This window comes from Stegodyphus dumicola, chromosome X2 (genome assembly GCF_044657685.1).
Source record: "Stegodyphus dumicola isolate Sdum_Otavi_A_Nest chromosome X2, ASM4465768v1".
NCBI classification, from domain to species: Eukaryota; Metazoa; Arthropoda; class Arachnida; order Araneae; family Eresidae; genus Stegodyphus; species Stegodyphus dumicola.
Genome location: NC_140781.1, coordinates 171,267,604 through 171,293,148, shown reverse-complemented (window position 1 = coordinate 171,293,148; position 25,545 = coordinate 171,267,604). Strand labels below are relative to the sequence as shown.

At 33.0% G+C, this 25,545-nt stretch overlaps 1 protein-coding gene across 1 annotated transcript in view; it reads left to right on the top strand.

Moving 5' to 3' along the window:
• Positions 1-23,771, top strand: part of LOC118194900 (uncharacterized) — an 84,960-nt gene extending 61,189 nt beyond the window's left edge. The window contains exon 2 of the mRNA XM_035366111.2: positions 21,529-23,771. Within this exon, the coding sequence (XP_035222002.1) occupies positions 21,840-23,330 (1,491 nt within the window). The 5' untranslated portion in view covers positions 21,529-21,839 and the 3' untranslated portion in view covers positions 23,331-23,771. The remainder of the gene's footprint in view (positions 1-21,528) is intronic.
• The last annotated feature ends 1,774 nt before the right edge of the window (positions 23,772-25,545 follow it).

Sequence of the window (25,545 nt, the reverse complement as noted above, 5' to 3'; positions counted from 1 at the left end):
GATGTATACCGTGAACTTGTTCTGATGTTACTACTACTAGGGAACTGAGATAAGTCACAATACCAACAACACAACAATATATCAATTCACTGACATAAAACGGCTTGATAGCTTGCTTGCTCATGCTCCACAATAGCCGCTTGAACGGGGACTCGTTTTTCTTACGGAATCTTTCTCCATAGTTTAAACTCGGAATTACTGAGCCAATATATTTTATTTCGAATGCGTTCTCGTATCACAAGAAGACATTTCCATAAACACAAAATTAAAATAAGATACAAAAAGTTAAAGCAGCTTCACTTGTAAAATCATGAGAAAACTAAAATTTCTAGGGACCGACTGCTATTAGTTAATAAGATATTTATGACAGCTATGGGAACAAGTGAAAACTAGCTAGTTATTTCTCGCGTAAAGCTAATGTTCTCCGAGTTCATCCCATTAGCACGAAAATGCGATTATACTCGAAAGAGCAGGGGTTCACAAACAGGGCAAATATTTGATTTACTGCATTTAAATATTAGGTAAACATTTACTGGAAAATGTTAATGTCTAAAATGTTAGCAGACTAACTTAGTCCACTAGACTACAGCGACAAGCCCGTAAAGTCACTACACCTTTTCCTGGGGACTGTGTTTCCTCTGTAAAATGTCTTAATTTCACTCAGTGCTGATGCAATTTGCGAGCATAAATCTGTGTTTGCTACAATCTCGTGAAGGTGTGGATTGCTTTAAATTATCACTTCAACGAATCACAGAACCAAACAAACGAAGGATTTGTGCTATATAGCGGGATAAATGCCATTATTGCCATTATATTTTCCCCCCATTCCCAAAGAAAATTTTGCCACATGCTTTTGTTTTGCACTGTTTGTTTTCTATCAACTCGATACGCTCAGCATATTCTTCCTACTTTTTGAAGACCTCCAGTGGCTAAATGGGTAGCATAACCTGAACGCTCACAGTTCCTCTTTGTTTCAGATCCCAGAGAACAGGTTAGCCGCAAGGAAGTTTTTGCTGTTTATTTCTCCATGTGTAAGATGAGTAACAGCAAATTTCCCTTAGAAAGCCTTGCATGAAGGCATTCCTTCCATTAGGCAGATGGTTTCCAAGTAATCGATTAACCTAGCCTAACTTCTATGTATGAACATGGTTAAATCCCTCTTTTTACTTTTAATACAATATTCAACACTTTAATGTCAAAAGCGTTCCATTTTGTGGGATCTTAATGTGAGCATTCATTTGATTAGTAACAGAAATTGGAACTTTTGTCTGTTAGATTCTTTTTTCTTAGTTTTATCTTTATATATATTCGAAACTATTTTCAAATAACTTATTTTCAAACGCTGGATCTATTTCTGTCTTGAAATTTCAAGAGTGTTTATTACTAATTATATCTTAAAACTGCATTCTTAGATTGAATACTTGACCCATAGCTAAATTTGCTTTACGATATTTTGATCATATAAAATAAATATGCAAATATTCAAAACAAATACTAAAACATTAAATGCTTAAAATTTAATTTTTGAAATGTTTTAGGTTATAAAAATATGCCATTTGGTCTAAAATAACGCATTACAAAATAAGTTTCACGCAAATAATGTACAGTAGTTTCTTACCATATATGTTTGAGATAAATAAAATAAAATCTGAACTTATTAAATTTAAGTTCATTTTTAAGGGTTTTTAGTAACATTTTGGTATGTTTTCTTAATATCTACCTTCGTATGAAAACTAATATTCGTATAACATTAACCAAACCCAGTTTGAAGATGGAGACAAAAAAACAAAGCTACATATGCTGAGGAAAGTAAAAATAAACAACTAAAATTTATACGGTTCATATCTTTCAAACATCAATCTTTGCAGTTGAACAAAACGCTTTTCAGTGGTCTAGGCTCTATGACAGTTGATTTATTACCAAAAACAAAGGATAACTTTATTTCCTAACGCTGAATGACAAGTGACAAATTCGTTTTTAATTTTAAGATGGTTATAAAAGAGAAAACAAAATCAAAAGGTCAAAATATAATGACATAAACAAAATTAAAGTATTTAATCAACAGAAAAGATCAATGAAGTATGTGCTGTTCTTCATACTTATCGTTAATGGTAGAAGAAATTTCTGATAACAGAAGACTTCTTTATAAAATGGTGTGTGCTGATGGGAAACGGGATAAACTTTTACTTAACTTGCATTTTATTGTGTTTTATACGAATCTTATAATTGTCCGCTGATTCTGCTGGAATACAATGAACTAGCAAGCTTTTAAAATGAAATGTTATGCTTTACAAGGTCATCTTTGAAATCCATTTTTTGTACATTAATGATTCTCAGAGTTATTTTCTCCCTTCTCTTTCGTGTGCCTTCGTGATGTAACGGTTGCACACTCGGCGCGAGAGATCCAGGTTCGAGTCCCGGCGAGGGCATTGCACATTTTTCATGTCTCCTGCTTCAAAAAATCCCTAATGCATTCACAACTTTACTCTTTTCTTATTTGAAAGGTCCATTATTATTATACCATACAACGCTGAAAGGAAATGAAAATTGTTTCTAGAAGACATTATTAAATGTTGGAAAAGTCTATAGAAACAGGGGGAAATTAATTATGAAAAGATAGGGAAACGAACGGAAGGAGAAACCCTTGATGTAACACAGCAATGAATTAGATGACGTCGTGATATTTTTAAGTGAAGTTGTGTGATCTGCAGAGAAACGAAATGTTCCTCTGCAAAACTTGGGTAAATGATGAATTTTTAAAAGTTCTAGAAAACTGCTTGTGGAGTTCCTCCTATCAGCAAACCCCTTCTGCGAGAACTTTTGGCCTAAAAGAAAAACGTAGATAAAAGCATAAAAATAAAGTCCTAAAAAGCCATGACATTATTTTACAATGTTGCTATTTCTCAAGAAAAATTGCAAGAAGAGAAAATTATTATTTTTTATATCATCTCATGAGTAAAGCATGTTCAAGTTCTCGCGATATCCAGTTTGTAAAGATTCTGTACTAAGTACTTTAAGTTACAGTTGAATGTAAAGAATCTTAAGAACTGATAAGCGAATAATCGCTTGAGTTCGTGTGACATGCGACATGCGACGGACAGAAAACAACAAGATAGAAGGGTGAAATAACCAATTATTATTCTAATCAGGTGTAACAGAACTTCGTCTTGGAGCTGTACAATAAAGCCGACACTCGGGCTTGAACTTAAGAGACTAAGAACTAAACTAAACTAATCTTAACTAAAGAGATATAGCCGAAGCTATCAAAATTCTAACGGAGTTGGCCCCTTAACGCTAATTGACTGCGAAGCTATCAAGGGCCTAAAGTACGATCGAGCGTAATAATAGCTTAAGAAAGAGTAGCTTGAAAAGGTGGACGTGTGCTAGCCAGAATCTCTAGTTCTCTCTCACTAAGACAGTAGAGCTTCGCGGTTAAATACAACTCTTCCTCAGTTTGCATTTAAACGTGATTTTAAAACTAAGTTCTGCCCGGAAGTGGTAAGTTGAAATTAAGAAGCGATAGGAAAGGAAGTTTAACTTAAAACTTAACTGTTCATAAAATTAACATAATCCTTACAAGTTTAAAAAGAATAGAATTGGAGACTGCGAAAAAAGTTAGTTTAGTTTAATTTCACTGATATGTATATATCCAAAAATATGTCTTAATATTGTGTGATCCTACCTTAGCATATTGCTCATTTGATAAGTTTTTATGGTTATTTTTTTAAAGGAGAACGAAAGGTAGCAGTGAAAATTTCAAGACATTATGAGTCATACACATTGGATATTGGAATTTACAAAATACAATGATTGGAAAAAAGTCGATCAATTTTGAGAAAGATCACCAAAGAATTAGTAAATCATAGCAGAGATTTTGAATTAATTTAATATAGAAAAATATTTTTTTGTCAATCCGATGATGAAAGAATGGAATTCTCTGACTATTTGTTTGATTGCTAAGCCAGGATGGGCGCAAAAAAATTCATGAAACATCACGTGAAGAGTGAGTTAAGGGGAAAAATAATTTTATATATCTCTGAAATAAAAAAATAATTTTAAAGAGCACGCTCTCCCCAAACACATACACACGCACAACTGAGGAAGACTTGTGTGTACTGAATTTTGTAACTGTCCGCACCATACAATGCATTCAGAGACAAAAACTCTGTTTCATAGATTGGTGAGTGTTGGTGATAATATAAGAAACAGCTGCTCAAAAGTATTAATTTCTTTTATGCAAAATAGAAAAAAATCATTAAAGCAAAAATTTACACAAAACAGCGCGGAATATTTGATTTAAAAATCACATATAAGAATGTCTGACATGGAACAATTTAAAACCTTATTGCTTTCCCAACAATATACAATTCGTGCCTACCCTCTCAAAAAATATTCTGCGTCGCAAGAAATATCATCTCATAATTTTGAAACTTACTATAAAATAACCCTTAGCCACTTATGCTAATGATCTTACACAGAAGGTTAAAAATATGGGAGAAACGCGGACTCACAAATACATATAAAGCACACTGCTCACCCGCTGTGCCATGGCAGTTCTGTCTTTTAAGGAGTTACATTACATCTTAAGTGTCTTTAATTGAAATTTTCTATCAGGAAACGAAATTTTGCTACGATATAAGAACTGACTGGAAACTGATATAAGAATTTTGTCTAAATGTTCTAAACTTTCAATTTTAGGCCAAAATGGTATAAGAACCAATAAGTCACAGTAAAGCAAGCAAGCTAAATGCATATCTCATAAATGCACTCCAAATTTACGTTCACCGACTGGCTACGACTTAAAACCTGTTCGACAGATATAAAGGAAGCTAACAAATTTTAACGCCTCGTGATTGTGGCAATTATTATGCTGAAACCGTACTGTAAACGCATCCTTATGTAACAGAGTTGTTTGCATCAACAAATGAGAATGCTCCAAAGACGTAGCCGAAGGCGGTGCTGTGTACTAAATGAGTGCATCAAAGGTTGAATACAGCCTGCAGGAAAGTGGGATGGTCTTACTGCAGAATAGCCTGGCAAGGAGCGATGATACAGCTAAAAGATGTCTTTGGTAGTGTTACTATAGTAGAAGACTGGGGGGGAGGAAGGAAACCCGCAATGCTTGAGACCAGAGGTTGTGCGGATCTTAGGATCTTGAGAATTTCAGGACAGAGAAGATAAACCATAATATTTAGACTAAACGTGCAAAATAAAGAAGGACATTAAGGATACATATAATAAAGGATGTGTACAAACATTACAGACATGTACAATAAAGAGATATGAAAATAAGGGACATTAACAAAGAATATTTTTTTTCCCTCGTTTCAAACATTTTTCTGATAGAGGTTTGGTTTGTTTCGAAACATAAGGGTACTCCAAAGTAAACCTTTTTTGTAAATAAATATAGTGACTCTTACTCTGTGACGCAACTCTATTGTTCTAAAATTTTTCTGATTTTTCGCCATGTTCTAAACTTTTATTAAAAGCTATTTTCTCACTCCTATTAAATTCAATATCTGCGTCGGTGTAGGAATCGTTTTGTTGCTGAGTCGAGTTAAACAGAGCCAATAATTGCATCATCGGTCATCCGATCTGCTGGTGTTGGCTCATATGGATACGTCTTCCATTCAACGATGTCTTCTTCCAAAGCCTCCTCATTTGTTCTTTCTTTCGAATACAGGAGCAATTCTCTTGCTTTAGTCTTTGCTGCACTGACCCTGAAACCAGAAAATTCACTGCCATGGCTCCCAGTTTCAATAAACAGAGAACACGACCATGTTGTTTGAGAAATAGAAATCCATGGTTCTGCTAACAAATAGATGCAGCGTTTGATGTTGAAATATTATTTCACTTTGTGACTATAAAGTCACAAAGTGAAACAGAATAGTCTCTTGAAGTAATTTTTTTTTTCAGAAACTCAGATTTGTAGTGGCATTTAATACTGTGTATTATGCCCTTATATTGTATATATGCCCAGGTATATATGCAATATAAGGGCATACTGTATATTATGTATATATACATACTGTATATTAGGCCCTGATCCATTGGTTGGATCAGTGGTGTAGTATTTAGGAGCAAAAACGTTCCACGACATTATCATACGTTAAAATGGTGCTGAGCAGTTGTCTAGCAATAACAAAATCTTGCAATTTGATGGTACCTCCAAACTGTTACAATGCTTTCTAGCTTGTTTAACGAAATGTTCTATGAACCATTCGGTCATACGGTGTTTAGTGAACCAGAAATTTTTTATTATTTCTGTAAATTTCAGGTAAGAATTTTACTCTGGGATTGGTGCTCTTACCCACTGCCACTGGTTTACATTTGTAAGTTCCAGCTGTACTACTGCACACTAAGATAATGACTCTTTCTTTAGCTTTTTCACGCTTAATGGTGCATTTTCTTCGCTTGTCACAAGTTTCTTTCTTGGCAAACATCGCCAAAAAATTCCAGACTCGTCCGTATTAAGAATCTGTTCTGGGCTAATATTTTCTTCTTCTAACACCAGTACAGAAAATTCATCAATAAATTCCTCTGCAGCATCCTTATCGGCTGAAAGTTTCCTTTATTTTTAAATCAGCCTGAATCTGTTTTCCCTTTTCTCTCAAGAGCGGTTCTGAAATTGGTACCCCATCACTCCGCTGCTTCCGGAACCACTCACAGAAGACAGCATCAAGATCTGTCGATTTCGCCTCGCACAAAGATTTCCGGTTTTGGATTCCGGTGTTAGAATCACTGTTCCTGTAGAATTCCAACAGTATTTCTTTATTTTTCCGTACATTATATATGGCCTGTGTCGCAACTCCGTGCGATTCTGCTAGAAGAGGAGTGGCACATCTTTTTAGCTTTTGAAAAATTTCCACTTTTTGCATGACCATCAATGCAACGCGTTAACGTGTTGTAAGTAGCAAAATCATGAACACGTGTCTTACCTATCATTGTAATAGCAAGCGCTGAAATTATAAATATTTTAAATTTTGTCTACAAAAATTGGAATAAAGCAACAAGACGGCAGCACTAAACAACCTCGTGAAATAACAAAGCTCAGAAAATACATCCATGTGAATCGTGAACTTGAAGTTGAGTGAAGTTGTTTACTTCTTTACCTGGATGTAGACTGAGGGAGGAAAAATACTTTTACCATGCTGTCAATGATTGATAAATATTTCCGTTGTGACGTCATTATCTGGTAAACATCTTCATCCTTTCTTCGGTATTTCATTCTCCATCTTGCGGCTTCCTGAACCTATAAACTGAATGTTTACATTCTGAGAGGCTGTATAACTTCAGGTAAGCGAATTTTCGGTATTTGACTGCACCATCATTATGTCCATAATCATCATGAGGACAGGAATGAGTCTGGGAAGATAGCTTTTCAAAAGATCGTCTACTGGTACAGCTGGTCATAAGCACATCGGCAGTTTCACCATTAACCATTTGGCCTACTGCTGCAAAGATGTTCGCAAAGGCTGAACTCCACAATACGCATCAGTTGAGAAGGCCACTATTAAGTATGGGCTTCGATAACAAAACTTACTCAAATGTCGCGGTCGCGAAGGTTGGAAAGTAGCAAACTGGAGTTGTACCACGTTCAGTGATGAATCGCGGTTTTTTGCTTCGGCTAATCCCAAAATTCGCATGTCGAAAGCTTGACTAACATTGCTCAGCCGACGTCAGTGTTTAGTAGCATATATCCATACCCATCTGAGTTATCATTTGGTAAGCCATCTTCTACAATACGGTCACTCTTAATGATCATTTCCCGATTTTTGAAGGTAATATTATATGTCAAGGACATCCTGGCGCCTAGTTTGTTTTATGTGATTACGGCAAAACCTCGAGGGCTGTCTGCCTAAAGGAAGGAATGCTTTCGTGGAGGACATTTTAAGGGAAACTGGCTCATATGCACGTTACACATGGGGGAAAACACGAAAACGCCCATGCAGCCAGCCCGTTCGCAGGATTCGAACCTTTGATCAAACTACCAGTGTTCAGCGACTTTACCACTCGATCGCATCCTAGATCCTATTATATTAGGAATATTGTTGCGTCTGTCAAACGCAATCTTTCATCAAGTTAATTTCTATCCGCCTTCGATTTGTCAGATCTCCAGAACTTATTTCTAATCTAATATGTATGAGGCACATTAGGACGCTGGTTAGAGCCATCTGACAACGTGTCTGAAATTGTTGAGTAATTACAGAACTGGCATAAAATTCCGTAGTACAGTATTTAATGTTCATACGAAACCGAATATCCTCCTGCATTGATGCTAGACAGGGCTATTACATCATATTAATAAGAAACGGTTTAGACTTACCTTTGTTGAATAAAGATATTGATTGCTATCCAGTTTTAAGTACTTCATCACTGCATATTTATTGCCGACGTCAAGTTTCATTCATCCAAATGGAATAATATTTCTAAGTTCTCGTGTTTTTTGGGGGGCAGAGACGTAGGGTATTTTATGGACCTTAGTTTTAATCCTGTTTTCTAAAAAATCGAAAACAAATTAGTTTTACACGACAGAACTCGTTGTCGCATTAGTTTATTATTTAACGTAGTAATTTTTTTTAATTTCGCATTAGTAAAATTTTCTTTCTTTAATCCTTCAATATTCCATTGTTATTAAATCTTTAATGTCATAATTCGTTAATTTTCTTACGTTTCTTAAGATTTGAAGGCATTTTTTGTATGATATATTGTTATTTACGTATTACTACTAAACTTTTCGAAAGCTTTTAGAAGGATGAATATATATATGATTTAATAGTGCAAAGGTGTAATTGTCTCAAAATATCTAGAAATTACTGTCGCTGCGGCCGAAAACATTAAATAACAACCTTGAAATCTGAAAACAAATATAATTCTGAAAAATTATAAGCAAGAACATTTCGAAAATTCTGATTTTTAATTATTGTTGTTAATTGTCTCATTATAAGAATTACATAAAAGTATATGTACAGATGACTAATCTTATATAACCATCTGTGATTGCCATAAAAAGTGCCTTGCGTTAACACGCAGTGTTACAGATTGCATAGATTGATGTAATTGGCGGAACGTGGAGTTTATACATTCTTTGGAAAAAAAGTTTAAAAAAATACTGAAATGAAATAAATAAGTAAATAAATAAGAATGATATTATGTTTTAGGATACAGCTCCGATATTAACAAGCTCAGTTTCACTTCCTGATGTGAATGATGTGGATGTGAGAGAAATTTTATTTATTTATTTATTTTTTGGTATGAAATATACTTAAAAACACACAATTTGCTATCTATGTCGATTCGATAAGGAATACGATAACAAAAGCAAGGAAGTGCCCTCTGTGAAATGCTTCATCGAGATGCATTAGCAGTGTGGAACCAAGCGAAACGGAAATCCTTAATTTCTGAAGTTCAAATGTACAGTTCTTTACAGCTTGATTCCCGTTTTATATTCAGAATGCCAATAAATATAGCTGAAAATAAAATGACAATATGTCATTACACATTAAATTAGAATTCAATTTTTAAAGCAAAAATTATATTCCTGTGGGTAATTCTAAACCACAAATTATAAGAAAGGAGTTCAGAACAGCAAATTTAATGCAAAATGGCTCGTATTCACGTTATGCATGAAGTAAGCCGCGAAAACACTCATGTAGTCAGCCCTTCGCTAAGAACTCGAGCCGTCCTACCAGTGTTCCACGATCTTACCCGTTCGGCTGTAGCAATGTCCAATATAAAAAGTTAATTTATTTCCAAAAAAGAAAGAGCTATCAAAATAAAATATTCCAATATTTTTTGTATGGATTAAAAATTGTATGAAAATGTAAATCATTTATAATGGATTCAATATTTCTTTAAATTAAAATATTTCTTTCATAACGAAGCGTTTTGCTCTGTGCTTTCGACAGAATTTTTATTATTTTTATTGTAATTGAACTATAATTTAGCGTCCCCCCCCTTTTTTTTTTTTTTTTTTTTTTTTTTTTGACAAAGTTTTGTCAGGTACATGTAATTTTTATGGTCTTGTACTTTTAACATTTTTCTGAAATTTTACTGCAGTCCATGCAGGCAGTCTTGTGGCTTGTCCTTGTGAGGAATTTGTTCAAAATTTTACTAATTGTTACGTTTCACTTGCAGTTCTTATATCGGTCTCTGATTTTAAACTAAATATCTCGGGCTTTAATTTTCCGATATTTTATCCTGAAACTCAGTTTGTATTCAGGCTTTTCATATTACCTGAAGAATTCTTATTTTTAATTTATTAACAAGTTTATAATGAATTTTGCAGTGAGAATAAGTAAAGTGCATGTCACTTGTACATCGAATATAGGGAATATATCGAAATATAGCCAATTTCGAATATTAATATAGAAAGCATCAAGAATGAACGTATAATAAATATTAAATTCCTTCAATCGAGTAATCTAATCTACTGTTTTAAAGTTTTATATATAAATATATATAAATTATAAATTGTAAAACTATAAATTATAAAACTATAAATTCTAAGTGCTTTTTGCTTAACAACAATGTTCGTAATTGCAGAGTAGAAAAGGCAAAATTGATAAATGAAACATCTCATGAAACAGATTCTCAAATCATAACGAAATGAATTATTATGAAATTCGTTATTTCACTCATTTCTTTGTTCCAAACAGTTATATTTACATATTTCAATGACTTATTTGTTTTCCTGTAAAATTAGTTTTTTTTTTTTTTTCCAGTGTGCTTTTAAATAATGACATTTGAAGGTCAGAGATGATAACTTACAGCAAGCGTTAAAAACTGTTTCATATGTATTATAACTTAATATCATCTGCAAACCATGTTATAAAAAAATTTATCACTGAAATAGTAATATTTCGCTTTCCCTGCAAAGAACGTGTATTAGCAAAACTTGTTTTCAGCGGAAAACGCTTCGTGCCTTCAATCGAAAATTTTATGTCTTTTAGCGTAAAATTATCACTGTTCTATGATTAAGTGTAAAACTTAAACGTAAACAAACCTAGTTTAAGAGGAAACTGTCAAATGTGGAACCGGAAACCAAAATTATACCTCATACGGAAAACTTCCAACACTCGTTAGTAAATCATTAGCTATTTTTTAGCTATTTGAAATCTTGGTTTCTTCCTTTCGTTACTTTCAAATGCTCATAAGAAGCACGTATGCAGTGTATTCAGTCCTTCATCCGAAGTTCTTTTCATGTTGTATTGGAAATAAATAGTTAGTATTTCTTTCAGCTGCATCGACATTCTACTAAGTGTATTTACGGAATTACAGAGCTAATTACTTCTCAACTATTATATGATTTCATTAACTCACTGGGCACAGTCCGGCCAAATTCACCACTTGTGGTGAACAAACATTTTTTTCTCGTAAATCGAAATAAAATCGTTTACAATCACGCATCACCAATGAACATTTACAAACATTTAAAGTTAACAGCCGAAACATTTAAAACTAACAGCTGAGATTGAAAAAATAATGATGATCTGATACAGTATCATTTGCCTCATTAAATTATTGGTTATTAGACACTTACTTATTTTCAATTTTTTCCTGATAATAGCAACTTATATCTAAAAATACTATTCACTGCAAAATTTTGTTCTACTAAGATGGTTTCTGTCCAGAGACCGAGATATGTAGAATTGTGGTAGAACTTCTCGGTGGATAATATTTAAAACTCGTTGCTTGTCGCACGAATAGTCAGGTGTGGTAAACTGTGGAAAAGAACTGTGAAGTGCAAAATTGATAATGCGAGAATTTAAAATGGTAATAATGATTAACACGCTACTCTGATGTGGTCTGTATTCTTGACACGTGTGCCATGTAACACTATAGGTGGAAGTGATGTTGCGCAGCTATTATGTATTTGATACGTAATAATAGATAATATTATGTTTTATGAAATTAAGTGCAATCAGTTTGCAAACATTTAACACATTGTGACAGGTGGCTTAGTAAAATAATATCATAAAATACATAACCCTTCGTATCAATATCAAGGAAATATATTTCTCAGCATTTAAAACCGGAAATAAATAAATGAATAAAAATAGTAATATAATAAATTTTGTTAAAACTTAGAAAACCAGAATACGGTAATACATTATGGCGACACTTAATACTAACAAAAAATTCCAAAAGGCACAAAATTGACAGTATAACATTTGCTTACATAAATTTTTGCCTATATATTTGCTTATATAAATATTTACCTATGTAATATCGAAGGAAGTAGAGCTTTATGTTGTGCCTATGCATATATACTACATTTTGTAAATGCTACCATCCTTAAATACTGCTTAGTGTGATGGGTAAATGCAAATACGAAGACACATGAATGCTGGGAACAAGTCTTAATCACTTTCAAAAATAAGAATAAGCTGAAGGCAGTTCTACATTGCTGTTTGGCAAGACTATCGTGTAACTATATAACGTCCAATGCCATTCGGTCAACACAGAGTATGCCTTGACTAGACAATGCTAAGCAGTAAGTGCTAAGCCCTATCAATATGAACAGTTTTTGATCGGCTCTGCAATGCCTTATCCATACAAACAATTTCTAATCAGCTATGAGATGTCCTATCTATATAAACGGTTTTTGATCAGCTTTGAGAAACTGAGCTATATTCATCCCTTTAAGACGAGAATTCATGCAGTTTCTCATAATTTGCCGCTACGAATATGTGAATTTGACCCCACAATAATGAGTTTACCAACAAGCCGTGTTTTCGTCTGGAGAGGGATTCTTATTGCCTATCCCTCTTGCGAAACCCAGTGGTATGTTTTAACTCCTCAATATTGCCGATAACGATGGTTAGTTATTTTTTCAAAATACAATTTAAATTTTTTATAATTTAGTGTTGAACAATTTTTCACAATTATCTTTGTTTAACGAAAAAATTCAAAATCTCAAAATTTTACTGTTTGCAGCAGAAAAAAAGCACTTTTAAATGAAATTTATGTGGAATTTTTTTAAATTTAATTTAACTTGATTTTTTGGAGAATTTTCGACAATCGCTCGTCTAATTAAAATATCACGCCGAACAAGTATTAATTTAGTAGTCAAACAACAAAAATCAGCGTTATATTTGCAAATTTTCACAGTAATTTTGTGAAAATTATTTAACGTCAATTATTTTTTAATTTACACATTAAAAAATGCATGGCTATAAAGTTTTGAAATTTTCAGAGTTATAAAACAAACTCCTCGCCATCTTTTAAAATATTAATGATGAAAAGATATTAATTAGGGGATTTTCTACTTTTTTTAAAAAATATACCGCAGACTTTAAGCAGAAGGGGAAGTTGTGCCTCTTCCTTTGGTGTCACTTTATTCTCTTGGAGTTTCGAAATCATTTTATGTCACACTGTTTTTCTTAAGAATTACTTGCAAGGAAATTAAGCTTGCTATAGAAGTCTTTAGCCATTTTACAAAGGCTATTTCTTTCCATCCTTTCTTCGTAGATGGATTTTGCATTTACTCTTTATTTCCATTTATTAATCTTAGAAACAAGAGAGTTTAGCAACTGATTAGCGTTTAAAATTATCTGCAATGAAATCAAACGTGTCATTTTTAATTTTTCCCATTTTATAAATTTATATCACATTTTTCTCAGCTTTGTCTAACAAAAGCTGATTTCCTTATTTTTATTGTGAAACGTATTCTTTAATGAGGCTTTAAAAGTATTGTACAGTAAACAATAATGGCACGGCATATCTCACAATGTTCTACAATGAATCTAAATGCCGCGTCTAAATTTCTAAATGCGTGATTCAGTAGTATTTCTAACTCAATCAAGATTCATTCTAGTTTAAAAGGGAATTTATTAGAATACAAAACAAATTAGTCTAATCTAAAATCTATTTAACATCTCAGTCACAGCATTCAAGCTGCGTCAAACAAATCCAAAACAAGTTCAAAGATTCACACTGTTGCCACTTAGCATTTTCTAAATCAGTATGCGTCTGTTGATTTTCGTGTTGCCATTCAGAGGTAGAGAAAAGTGTCTATTCAAACCAGAACATCCCGGCCCCGTTGATGGTTGTCCAACCTCATTTGGAAATGGAAGCGGACTGATATTGGAAACTTCTCAACAAAAGATTCTATCTGATGCTCTAACGTCCACGATTCGTATTAGTCCATCCGAATCATGAAAGAAGTCCTCAATGCGAGCTAGTGTACACTTCAAATGAATCTTGTGTATATTCTTCAACAAAACTAGTTGTTTTACTCTGAGGTTGGATTTTCGTTGATTTCATTTTAAACGGGCTTGCAAATGGTTCAGACATTCCACGCTCCAACGGTTCCAAAAAATAGCTCTAAGTTTCTGAATTAAGGTCCACCTAGGCGATAAAGACAAAGGATCTACAGTGTCATTTGGTTCTTATATCGGCAAAAATGGAGCTTCTAGTAGGAAATGATTGGAATCAAAGGCTGAAGATCCATTGGATCAACAGAGATAGGTGATAGAGTTCGAGAATTCAAGCAAGATCTTATTTGTGTAATTAATATATTAAGCTTTAAATACTGATACTATTTCTAAATGCCTTTGTACGAAAGTAATTAAGTATTGCGATATATTATATTAAAGTAACTCTAGATATTTTCAAATTAGGTTTGGTACCAACAGGTCCTGCATAGTTTAGTCCTATTTTTTCGAATGGTCTAGTTGTTACCACTCTGGCTCTAGCTAATCTCCTTATCATTCGGTTTATAGTTTGATCTCTCGTCCGAAAACAAGTCATGCATTTATTTATAACACGTATAACTCCTTCTTTTTCAGAGGGTATTCAGTATAATTGTCTCATAAGAGAAAGTATTGTTTGAACGCCCGAATGAAGAGATTTTTTGTGATAATAATCCATGAGTAATTCAGTTAAATGACGTCTTTTGGTAAAAGAAGTTGATATTTAACTTTCGTTTCTTAATGATAGATTGATTCTAGTGTTGGTCACAAATCTTAAACACCACGGAATAATTCGAACCAATTTACTGAATGACGAATACTTTTTGATGAATACGTTCTCAACGAAACTTTCATCTGTGATTCTTGAGTTTACTACAATCCCCTTTCGAAGTTCACCTCATATCGCTTTTTATTCTATTTTACTACTTTTCTTTCCTTGTTTAGTTCTCAGTGCTTCTAATTAGCCAAACTTTTTATCTAAGTTAAGATCAATTTATCGTCAATAGTGATATCCATATTTAATAATTCACCATTAGAATTAGACTGGCCTAATAATGAAATTTTATGCTCAAAGCCCAGTGGGACAGTATAAAGTGGATGGCTGATTCAGATAATCTAATGTAAAAATTGTATAAATGTACAGATTATTCTCGTAAATACATTTTCTTTCCTCCAAAGTTTTTGGCACTATACTTTCATACTATTGTTTTAATAGTTTTAAATTACTTAGATGGCCAAATTCTACTATTATTAACAAATCGGGCCTTTTCATTTTTCATAGTAGCTTGACCGCCCTCTAGCTTGAAGAATGACGACTTTTATTAACAAATGACTTTCTTCCAATTTACTCTTTCTTTTGTGGCCAAAAATAAGTAATTTTAGCTGAATTAGCCATTTTCACTTATTTGTAGCAGTTTTGTTCTTCTAACAACTTGACTGACGCCATTTTGAGTTCTTTCCGTGTCTTTTCACGTCTGTCACACCCTCTATAAAAAAGGGGGGAACAGGAGTTCCCGCCAAAACTACAATCTCAGCCCATTGGCCTATGCAGTTTTAATTGTTTCTCCCACCTACGTCACACGACGAGAAGGAAGGTTGGTAGGACACGGAGGGGATTTGCACCCTTTTCAAAATTTTTTTCGCGATGCTAAGGACGGCACCTTACAGGTCACTTTTTTCGTTTCTTTTGTCTGTGTTTTTTTTGGTCCTAATAAGACCCAACGACGTTTGTTTTCTTGCAAATTTAATTTCATATTAATCTGACTACAGCACCATTCTCTTTATAAAAGTTCTATCTTCTTTAAGCTGTGCAGGACCAGCCCGTACGTTGTTGTAATTTTTTGACTAATAGCAGACCGCTATTTATTTTATTTTGATTTTAATTTTACATTGCTCGGAGTTGCAATTACATTCTTAACACCCTAATGTGTTTTTCAGCGGACGCGTCGGGAAAAAGGAACAGAGCAGTGAAGCTCCAAAAAAGATTTATTCGGGACTATTCATGTTTTATAAAAAAAATTTTTGCCCATCAAACAAGAGCTTCAATGGTCTGTTTCGGCGAAACGCGTAATGGTATTTAGCCTAGTTCGTACATTCAGTCATTTTTCCCTTGAAAAGCCTGGCAGAGGGTACGAGTGGGTTAATTTACCATTTTCCGCTTTGTAATTATTGTATTTTCGTATTTTAGCAATTTACGTTTTCATTATAATTTTTGCATTTTATGTTTTGGTATATTTTTTTCTGTCAATCTATTTTTTATGTGTATTAACTTTTCATATATATTTTTTCCGTCAATCTATTCTTTTATGTGTATTAACTTTTCACATATCACAACGCTCAGATATTTTTTCGTGCATTCGCATGTCTTCCAACATTAATTTTAATTTTAACGGTTTTTTTCGCGTGTTTACAGTTTTTTTCCAGTTTTCCAGATAAGTTTTTTAAAAAAATTCTTCTTAGTTCATACTTTAGTAATACAGCGTTGAACTATTTCGTAGAGCTACAGCTCCTGGTAACTTTTTAGCAAGATCGCTGCAATGTTTCTACCTACTATTATTTCATATCTTTTTGCAGCATTATGCGCAAAAAATTTTTTGAGACCAAATAGGTCTTACGTCTCATTACTAATTTCTATTTCAATTATATATATATATATATATATATATATATATATATATATATCTAATGAAATACTGATTATATTATCTCCTAATATAAATTTAGCAGAAGTATCAAAAAAGAGGAAACCCATATGTAGAATGTTTAATTCCGAAAATTGTGTTTTAAAGTAACTGGAATGTAAATTATGAAAAAAAAAAAAAGTTTTGCGGGGACTTGAATGTAAGTCGCAATTTTAAATGGAAAATGGCTCCTCGGAGAGAGACCAGTATTGATGTAAGAAAATTTATATTAAGGTTATTTAAGAAAGGGAAATCTTATCGTGAAATAGCTGAAATTGTCGGTAGAAGCCACTCGTGTGTACAGAAAATCATTGGAAGATTTAAAAGCGATGGATTAATTGAAAATAAAAGTGGAAGAAGAAGGAAAAGTTTTCTGAGTGATGTAGCCAAAAGGAAAATTTTGAAAGATATCAAGATTGATCCTAAACTAAGTACAGTCAAACTAGCTGCAGAAACTTCTCGAATAATATGCAGAAGTGTAAGTGCTGAAACTGTGAGAAATGTGATTAGACATGCTGGATATAGCAGTCGAGTAGCTAGAAAGAAACCATTTATAAGCTTACAAAATCAGAAAAAGCGTTTGGAGTTTGCAAAAACTCATCAATTGAAGGCAGATAAATTTTGGAAGAAAGTTATATTTAGTGAAGAAAATTCAACATTTTTGGAAGTGATGGTCGTCGCACCGTTTGGAGAAAGCCGAACACCGCTTTGGATCCAAAAAATTTACGTCCTACAGTTAAACATGGTGGTGGCTCCGTCATGGTTTGGGGTTGTATGGCTTCAAATGGGGTAGGAAATTTAGTTTTTATAGATGGCATAATGCATCATAAGCTTTATATAGATATACTCCACAACAATCTTAAAGAAAGTGCAAAAAAATTGGGTTTAGATGAAAATTTTATATTCCAGCACGACAACGACCCCAAACACACGGCACATAATGTCAAAATGTGGTGTCTTTTTCATTGTAAACAGCAATTGAAAACACCACCACAGTCCGCTGACATCAATGTCATAGAAAATTTGTGGGCCACACTCGAAACAGCGGTCCAAAAACACCAAATTAGGAACAAAGCCCATTTAAAGCAAGTGTTACAAGAAGAATGAGATAAAATATCTCCAGATACCACCAAAAAATTGGTCGAATCGGTACCAAGATGTTTGGAGGACATTATAAAAGCCAAAGGACATGCAACCAAATATTGACACTGTCTTTGTATGTGATATATCACAAAAATTCCATTGGTGTATCCTTAATTTTTTGAGTTAAAGATCTGCCTATGTTTATTTCAAATACTAGTGAAATTTTTAATTTTAGATATTTTTTGTTTATTTTCGTTATTTTTACTGTAAATTAACCCTTTTGTTTTACGTGTGAAAATAAAAACACGCTTTCTCGTCTAGTTAATGTATTATTTCCATTGAAAGTTGGATTTATCAAGTGAAAGTAAGGTGTATTCTCAATTGTTTGAGCGACTGTACCTTATATTTCTAACAGGGAAAATATTTAACAGCTTATTCATGTGAGCATATATGACCATATATGACCAAATCTTTTCTCTCAAACCTGTAAGTTAACAATGTTATAGCTGAATAGTAATTCCGGAATAAAAGTCCGGAATCGGGATGTATAGGCTATCCCACCTAATAGCGACTTTTAAGTATTAAATTTATTTACTTTCGATAATGACTCATTGTTATGAATAGCTGCTTCACCAGTGACTCCAAAATTCCTACCAGCTGCTTGAATCACCTTACTGACTTATTTACAGTTAATTTAGGTAATTTTATACATGAAGTTTATGTGCTTCGATTCGGAAGAAAATTAGAATTGGACACATTTATTTCTTCATTAGAATTATTATCTCTAGTACTTCCTGATAATTCGTCTATTTAACAGTTAGATTACTCTTGTATTTCAATAGATTATCGTGATACTCTTCTACGAAATAAATTTCCGCATCAAAATTCTTTAAATATGTCAGTATCGAGTTATCAGTTAATTTGATATTCTTTAGTTTTCAACTGATTTAATAATAGCTTATTTTCTTCAATACTCTTATCTATTTTACTGATATGCTTTGTAACTGAGCCTTTGACTAACTCTCACTTTTTTTCAGCTTTCCTATTCCTATGCTAAATAAAGAAAATAAATGTTCTTACCTTTTCAGATGTACATCCAATTATTTAATGGAATTCAAATCTTGACACTTACGATTCCTTCGAAATATTCCTCAAATAATCATTAAATTTTCTTCTTAAACCTCCTTCCCGGTGCATAGAATGCACCAAAATATACAACAGACAATAATGGCGCTGCATATCTAACAAAGTTCTATAATGAATCTAAATGCCGCATCTAAATTTCTACATGTGCTGTTCAGCGGTATTTCTATCTGAGTCAACATTCAATCTAGTTTAAAATGAAATTTATTAAAATACCAAAAAATTAACCTAATATAGAATCCATTTAACATCTCATCCGCAGTATTCAAGCTGCGAAGCAAGTTCAAAGGTTTACACTGTTACCACTTAGCAGTCCACCCGCGGCCAAGGGGTAACGCTGTTGAATACTAGTAGTTTGACCTGATCGGGACGAATCCCGATGAATGGACTGGCTGCATGGTTAGTTTTCCCCATTGTAAAGTAAATATGAGCCAGTTACCCTTAAAAATTCCTCCACGACGGCATCCCTTTGCACAGGTAGATAGCTCTCGAGTTTCTTTGCTTTAGCCCAGCATTTCTTAAACTGTGGGTCGCAGGACCTGAAGCAGAGGGTATTCGTTCCTTTCCCTTTAGCCATTGCTTTTTCTTAATTACTTCAGTTTTCTTATCGAAGTTGTGGAGGTAATTGCATTAATTTGCAAAGGTACTCTGGAAGTCAAACGCCTTGGGCCAAAAATTTAGCAGTTTCAATATTTCTTCACCTTATTATAATACTTTTACAATTATCAAATATTTTTACACGATGTATCTGAAAATAGATATATAGATAAGACTATGCAGACAAAGAAAAAAGGAAAACGTTTCGACTCATTCTTTTTACAAGAGAAACGTTCATTTTACTTGCTTTGCACGTGTTAAAGTTAATGACCTAAAACTGCAATAGCATATTACAGTACAAGGGAAAAAATTGACAGTTTCACACACACGTGTGTCGGATTTGCGCAATGCTTATGGGGTCCTGTGATCGAGAAAGAATCTCAGTGATAAAAAGGGGTCGCGAATGAAAAAGTATAAGAAACTACTTAAGCCCATTAATGACTGAATTTACCACTTAGCGTCCTCTAAATCAGTCCGCATCTACTGACTTCAGTGTTGCCATTCGGAGGCAGAGAAAAGTGTCTATTCAAATCGGAACAAGTGCAGCATCTAAAAATGTCTTTTTTTATTAATATTTGAACTTTTTACGTGTTATAAAACTAATTGTTCACCCTCTTTCTAAAGAAGAATGATAAAAAAATTTAACTAAGCAACTTTATATACATTCTTTTTTAAACTAACCGCTAGACCGAACGTATGTCAGATGTGGTAATTCACCTAAGAAAACAATATTTGCAGAAGGCCAAGCATAGGTTGCTCTTAGCAGAATGAAGTGCACATTAAGCACAGCACAGTCCAAAATATTCTAAGAGCTAGTACATGATTTTTTTTTAATCACATATAATGTATGTAAATTTTAACGTAAAGTTAGAAATAATATATTTTATCCTAAGGTTGTAAAAAGTAAGAGAATTGTTGAAAGTAAGAGAGTGACTATTCACTATTGAAAAACGAATTTTCATTTGAATAATTTTATTGTTCACGTGTAATTCAGACTAAAAGGAAAGAAACTAGAAAAATGTTTTCCTAAAATAATATTTTATTGAAAGCTCGTGATATAATTAACGAACTCAAAGGAGGAAAATAATTTATCATCTAGTTAAATGGAAACAATAGATTAAATCAAACCAAAAGCAATACAAATTCTTTTCAAAGTTATCTACAGTTTTATATCATGAATAATAAAATTATGGGCGCCCAAATAACGAAATCTAACAACTCGAAATTGCGTTTTCGAAAGTATAAGACATTATCTTTATAAATTTATCAAGGGCGCCCAATGCTTTTTTTATTCATGGTAAAGAATATGATTTAATCTCTTGCCTCATTAAACTATATGATAAATTACTTTTTTCATTTTATTTCATTTTTGCATTAATTATTTCATGAATTTTAAATGAAAGTTTATTTTATAAAAATCTTCTTTTTATTTGACTAATTATAAATTTAAATGCTTAAAATAGAGGAAACTAATTGCGGTGATGTAGAAAAGTTCATTCTAGTAATCATATGTATGTTTCATATATCAGTAATTATGCAGCTTGAGGTAAGTAAATGAAAGAGAAATTATAAATTTTTTCTACGTGTAAATGAAGTGGAAGATGCAAAAATAATACTTAATTTCCAAATAAATTAGTCTGTGGCATACGTAGCTAGAAGTATTAAGAAATTCTGATTGTTTCTAAAGGTAAATATAGCAGGAAATCATTCTTTGAAACCCAATTTAAAAATACTGTTATTTACAACTGTTTGAATAAATTCTATCTTTTATTTTGATGTTATGCAATTTTTTTTACCAAAGAGTAATTTGGGCGTAATTTTTCTTTCAGAATTTCGTCCTCCTGGATGACATTAGGAACAAAACCTGTGGGTACAAAGATCCGAGTGATGACCTCTTCCACAAGTTGTTGCTGAAATTTTGAAAACGTTGAATTTGCTTCACCTATGAAGTCCGTCGTGTATCAAGTAGCATTTTATTCGCAGTACAAATTTCAAAAGTTAAAAAGAATAATCATTCGGTTAAAGATAGAGGCATTGATAGAAATACCTTTCGTATATACGCAAAATATGACTTATCAAGTTCAAGGATTTCCAGTGAATCCGTAAAACTTGTACCGTTCTGGCATTTGCATTAGGTAAAATGAGGCAGGAATTTCAAGTACCCGCAGTGGAAAGCGAAGACCACTATGAAGATAGTAAATTAACTGATAAATCTGTGACCGACCATCCTATGGATCTTCGAGTTAACAGTGCCATTCAAAGAGGAAATCCATTAAAAGGTGATAGTTCGAAATCAGAAAAGAAACATGAGACAAAAATACTTGCTTCGCTTCTGCAGAAATCTCGGTCGATATCTCCTGCACAGAAAGGCTGGGCAACGCATACTCCTGGTCATTATTCTTACTCCCGAGCAAATTGTCCATCCAAAAATTATGAGCATCAGATTACTTTAACAAATACATTCATTCGTGATATTCCAGAATATTTCAGCTCTAGCAAGGAATCATCTCAGCTAAACGCCGGACAAATTTCAGTCAATGATTTAGAGTCTAGAAGTGCATTAAAAAGTCAACTGGCATATCAAGAAAATACGATACTGAGACGTGCACTTGAACAGAAGCGTAACACCTTTCCTCCAACGAATACAGAAGATATATGCGTTGTGTTTGACAGCAATCGAGAGTTACCTAGCGCTTTCAGGCGAATTTCAAAGGATTGCCACTTGCGAATCGAATCAAAAGTGTCAGCTGATAAAGAAGTTAAAGAATTTGTTCCAAACTATCGAAAATTTTATTCCCGATGTAATGATCAATCTCTTGCTTCAAAAGCATCGGTGGAAGGAATCACACCAGCACAAAATTCAACTGTTACAGACTTTAATCATCGTGCTGTAAATACTAGAGCATGCTGTCCGTTAAATGAGTCGAACAGTTACCTGCGAGCAGCTTTACTCACTCCCGTTAATTCATCGTCAGTGTATTTCAGGAATAATTTAAATAGTCATGATGCGAAACAAGTGGACAACATGCAGTGTCTAAAAAGAAAACTTTCCGCGCCTATTAATACCTCTCTTAGTGAAGCAAACAGGAAAGATGAAACCATAAAACATTTACTAGCTGCTTCGAACGAAGGGAAATGGCTGTCGTTAAAACATACAGATCTCACGCCAGGGCTTCGGTGCCAGATAGAAAAGGCTTGCAAAGATGGGTTAAGATGTGAAACTCATTTAGGAAGCAGAATCGGCAATGCTGCTGAAAAGTCATCACAAATGGGACATCAACATGAGTCAGGTAATAAACCTATTCATGTATTCTATTCACAAGCACTTCGTCCTCATCCAGATGACGTTGTTCTAAAAGGATTATTAATCACTAACCCCAAAGTAGGGGCTCCAGTCTTACCCACATCAGGACCACCAAGCTCTGGATCTCCTGGAAGTGAATCTACATCAAGTGGAAGTACAGACTCCGGAGTTTTCAGTGATACCATTCCCGATGAACGGAGAAGAATAACAAGAGTACTCAGTGGTAGACACGTAAAATCAGGCACTGGAGCTAGCTTGAGCACGCTAAGGCTTCTAAGGCAAATGATTATTGAAAGACGAAGAAGAAAAAATGATCGTAAATTGTAATAGAACATTCATATACATTTTTATTTAAATTTGCTTCTTCATTGACTGCTCATTTGATACCATGTAACGTAACAGTAAAGAGTTAAGAAAATTTGATGGAAAATAAATTTCGCTTTACATGCTGAAATCCAAATTTAGATCTGTAAGCTCAAAGTTAAATAATTATGCCTTAAAGAAATACTTAATAATAACCATTTTATGGTAATGATCAAAATTTCTTGAAAGAATACTCTGTAAATATTTATTTTTTATAAACTAAAACATGTACATATGCAAATAGGTGCAATTTAAATGGTCAAGTATTCAGCCCAGTTTCTATGACATTTTATCATGTAAAAGTTCATAATTCATTGTAAAAATAAACGCGAATGTAAGCGGGTAAAATGCAGGATCTGACAGAAGTAACGCCTTTTTTTTTTTTTTTTTTTTTTTTTTTTTTTTTTTTAAGAAAGCAGTTGCGCAAGATGAGCAGCATACTTTACCAAAACTGCCGTATGACATGCTTCATTATTATGTGCTTATGGCTTTTTTGTAAGGAACTAGAATAGCAATGGTGTAGAAACAATATTTAATGTAGATTATCTGCTCATGAAAAAAGATGCTACTTCTGCGGAACCCTGTATAAAGCAGATAAAAGACACTATAGGATGCACGTTTCTGTGCAATATTTAGAAACTTTAGTATTTGAACTAATGAAGGTTTGACTTCATAAATTCAAAAATTAAATTTGCTCATAGGAAAACTGCATCAAATTTCAAATACATTTTGTTTTATCACTGTAATGTTACATGGTAGATTATAGAAATTTATATTTATTTAATTCTGTTTTAAACAACGTAGTTAATAAACATTTGAGTACTATTTTCAGAAAGGTATACGTGTGATGTAACTTGGTACGGACCTGAACTTAATGTTCACTCTCTTCCAATTTTTGAACCATTGTGCATTCTCTTCAAGTTTTTGAATTAAAATTCCTTTCAGAAACAATATGTTATGATGACTCTAAACAATTCTAATTCAAACAAGAATTTTAAAGGAAATATTTGGTAGCAGTTACTATAGTAAGAGTTATAAACTTGTTCTCGTAGATGTAACCTTTTACTTCTGATGTCAATTATTATGACATATTAATAAAGCATTAAAATTTTCTGCTTTAATGAAAACATCTCATAACAGTTTTAAAATTTGTTCTTCATTTAGAATAAGATTCTGTAGATCGGATATTCAGTTCCAGTTTCATACGAGATTTCAAGTTCTAGCGCATTTAAATTGATTTAATTCGAAGCAGTATATTCAGGTTTTTGGTTGATGCATATAAGAACACTTTTTTTCTGCATATTTTTTTAAAGCGAATAACAATTACCAACGCAATTTATATTAATAATTACTCTTTCAAATTCTAACACATACATGGATAATATAGAAATTTTTAAACTCTCCCTCCTCCTCACTAAACGTTATTTCTTACAAAAACAAATCCAGTCTAGTTTTCCTAACAGTTTCAAATTTGAGTACGGAAAACTATATTCTTCGTAAATGAAGATGTCAAATTAATATTCTGAATTCCTACAGTAGCAAGTCATTACATGAGAAAGTTCGATGGGGGAGGGTCTTCTATTAGTTCAGTAATATTATATTAAATATATTTTCCAAAGTACCATGTCACTTAACTGAGGTGACTTATTGTTAAATAATAAAAACTAACACCATGAATTTGTAAAAAGCAGAAATAAAAGGCAATGTTAGGTAGTCTTATCATCAGGATGTTCTCTTACATGAGTCAGAATTGATTATGAGATAACTACGGTTAAACTCCCATGCTACAGATCAGTAATTCGTAAAATTTTTTCCTTGCAATTTACGTACATATAGCTGCGAATTATTGCGACACATCTGGCATAATAATTTTTATGGGAAGGGAAGACAATGATGTATTAATGAAATAATAACTACAACAATAAAATAGACATAAATATTAAGAATTAATTAATATTTATAAATTAATTATTGCTAAGTAGTTACACTTATAATAAATTCAGAAACTTTTTGCAACCTACGAAAAATTGACTTACTCCCGCATATTTGGGGAATCACTGCTGTAAATAAATACAAAATATCTACAAAAATAAACTATCTCTCAGAAATGAAGAACTTAATTTACCATTGTGAGAAAGAATTTAAATCTGAAATAATCAGAAGAATAATTTGGAAATCT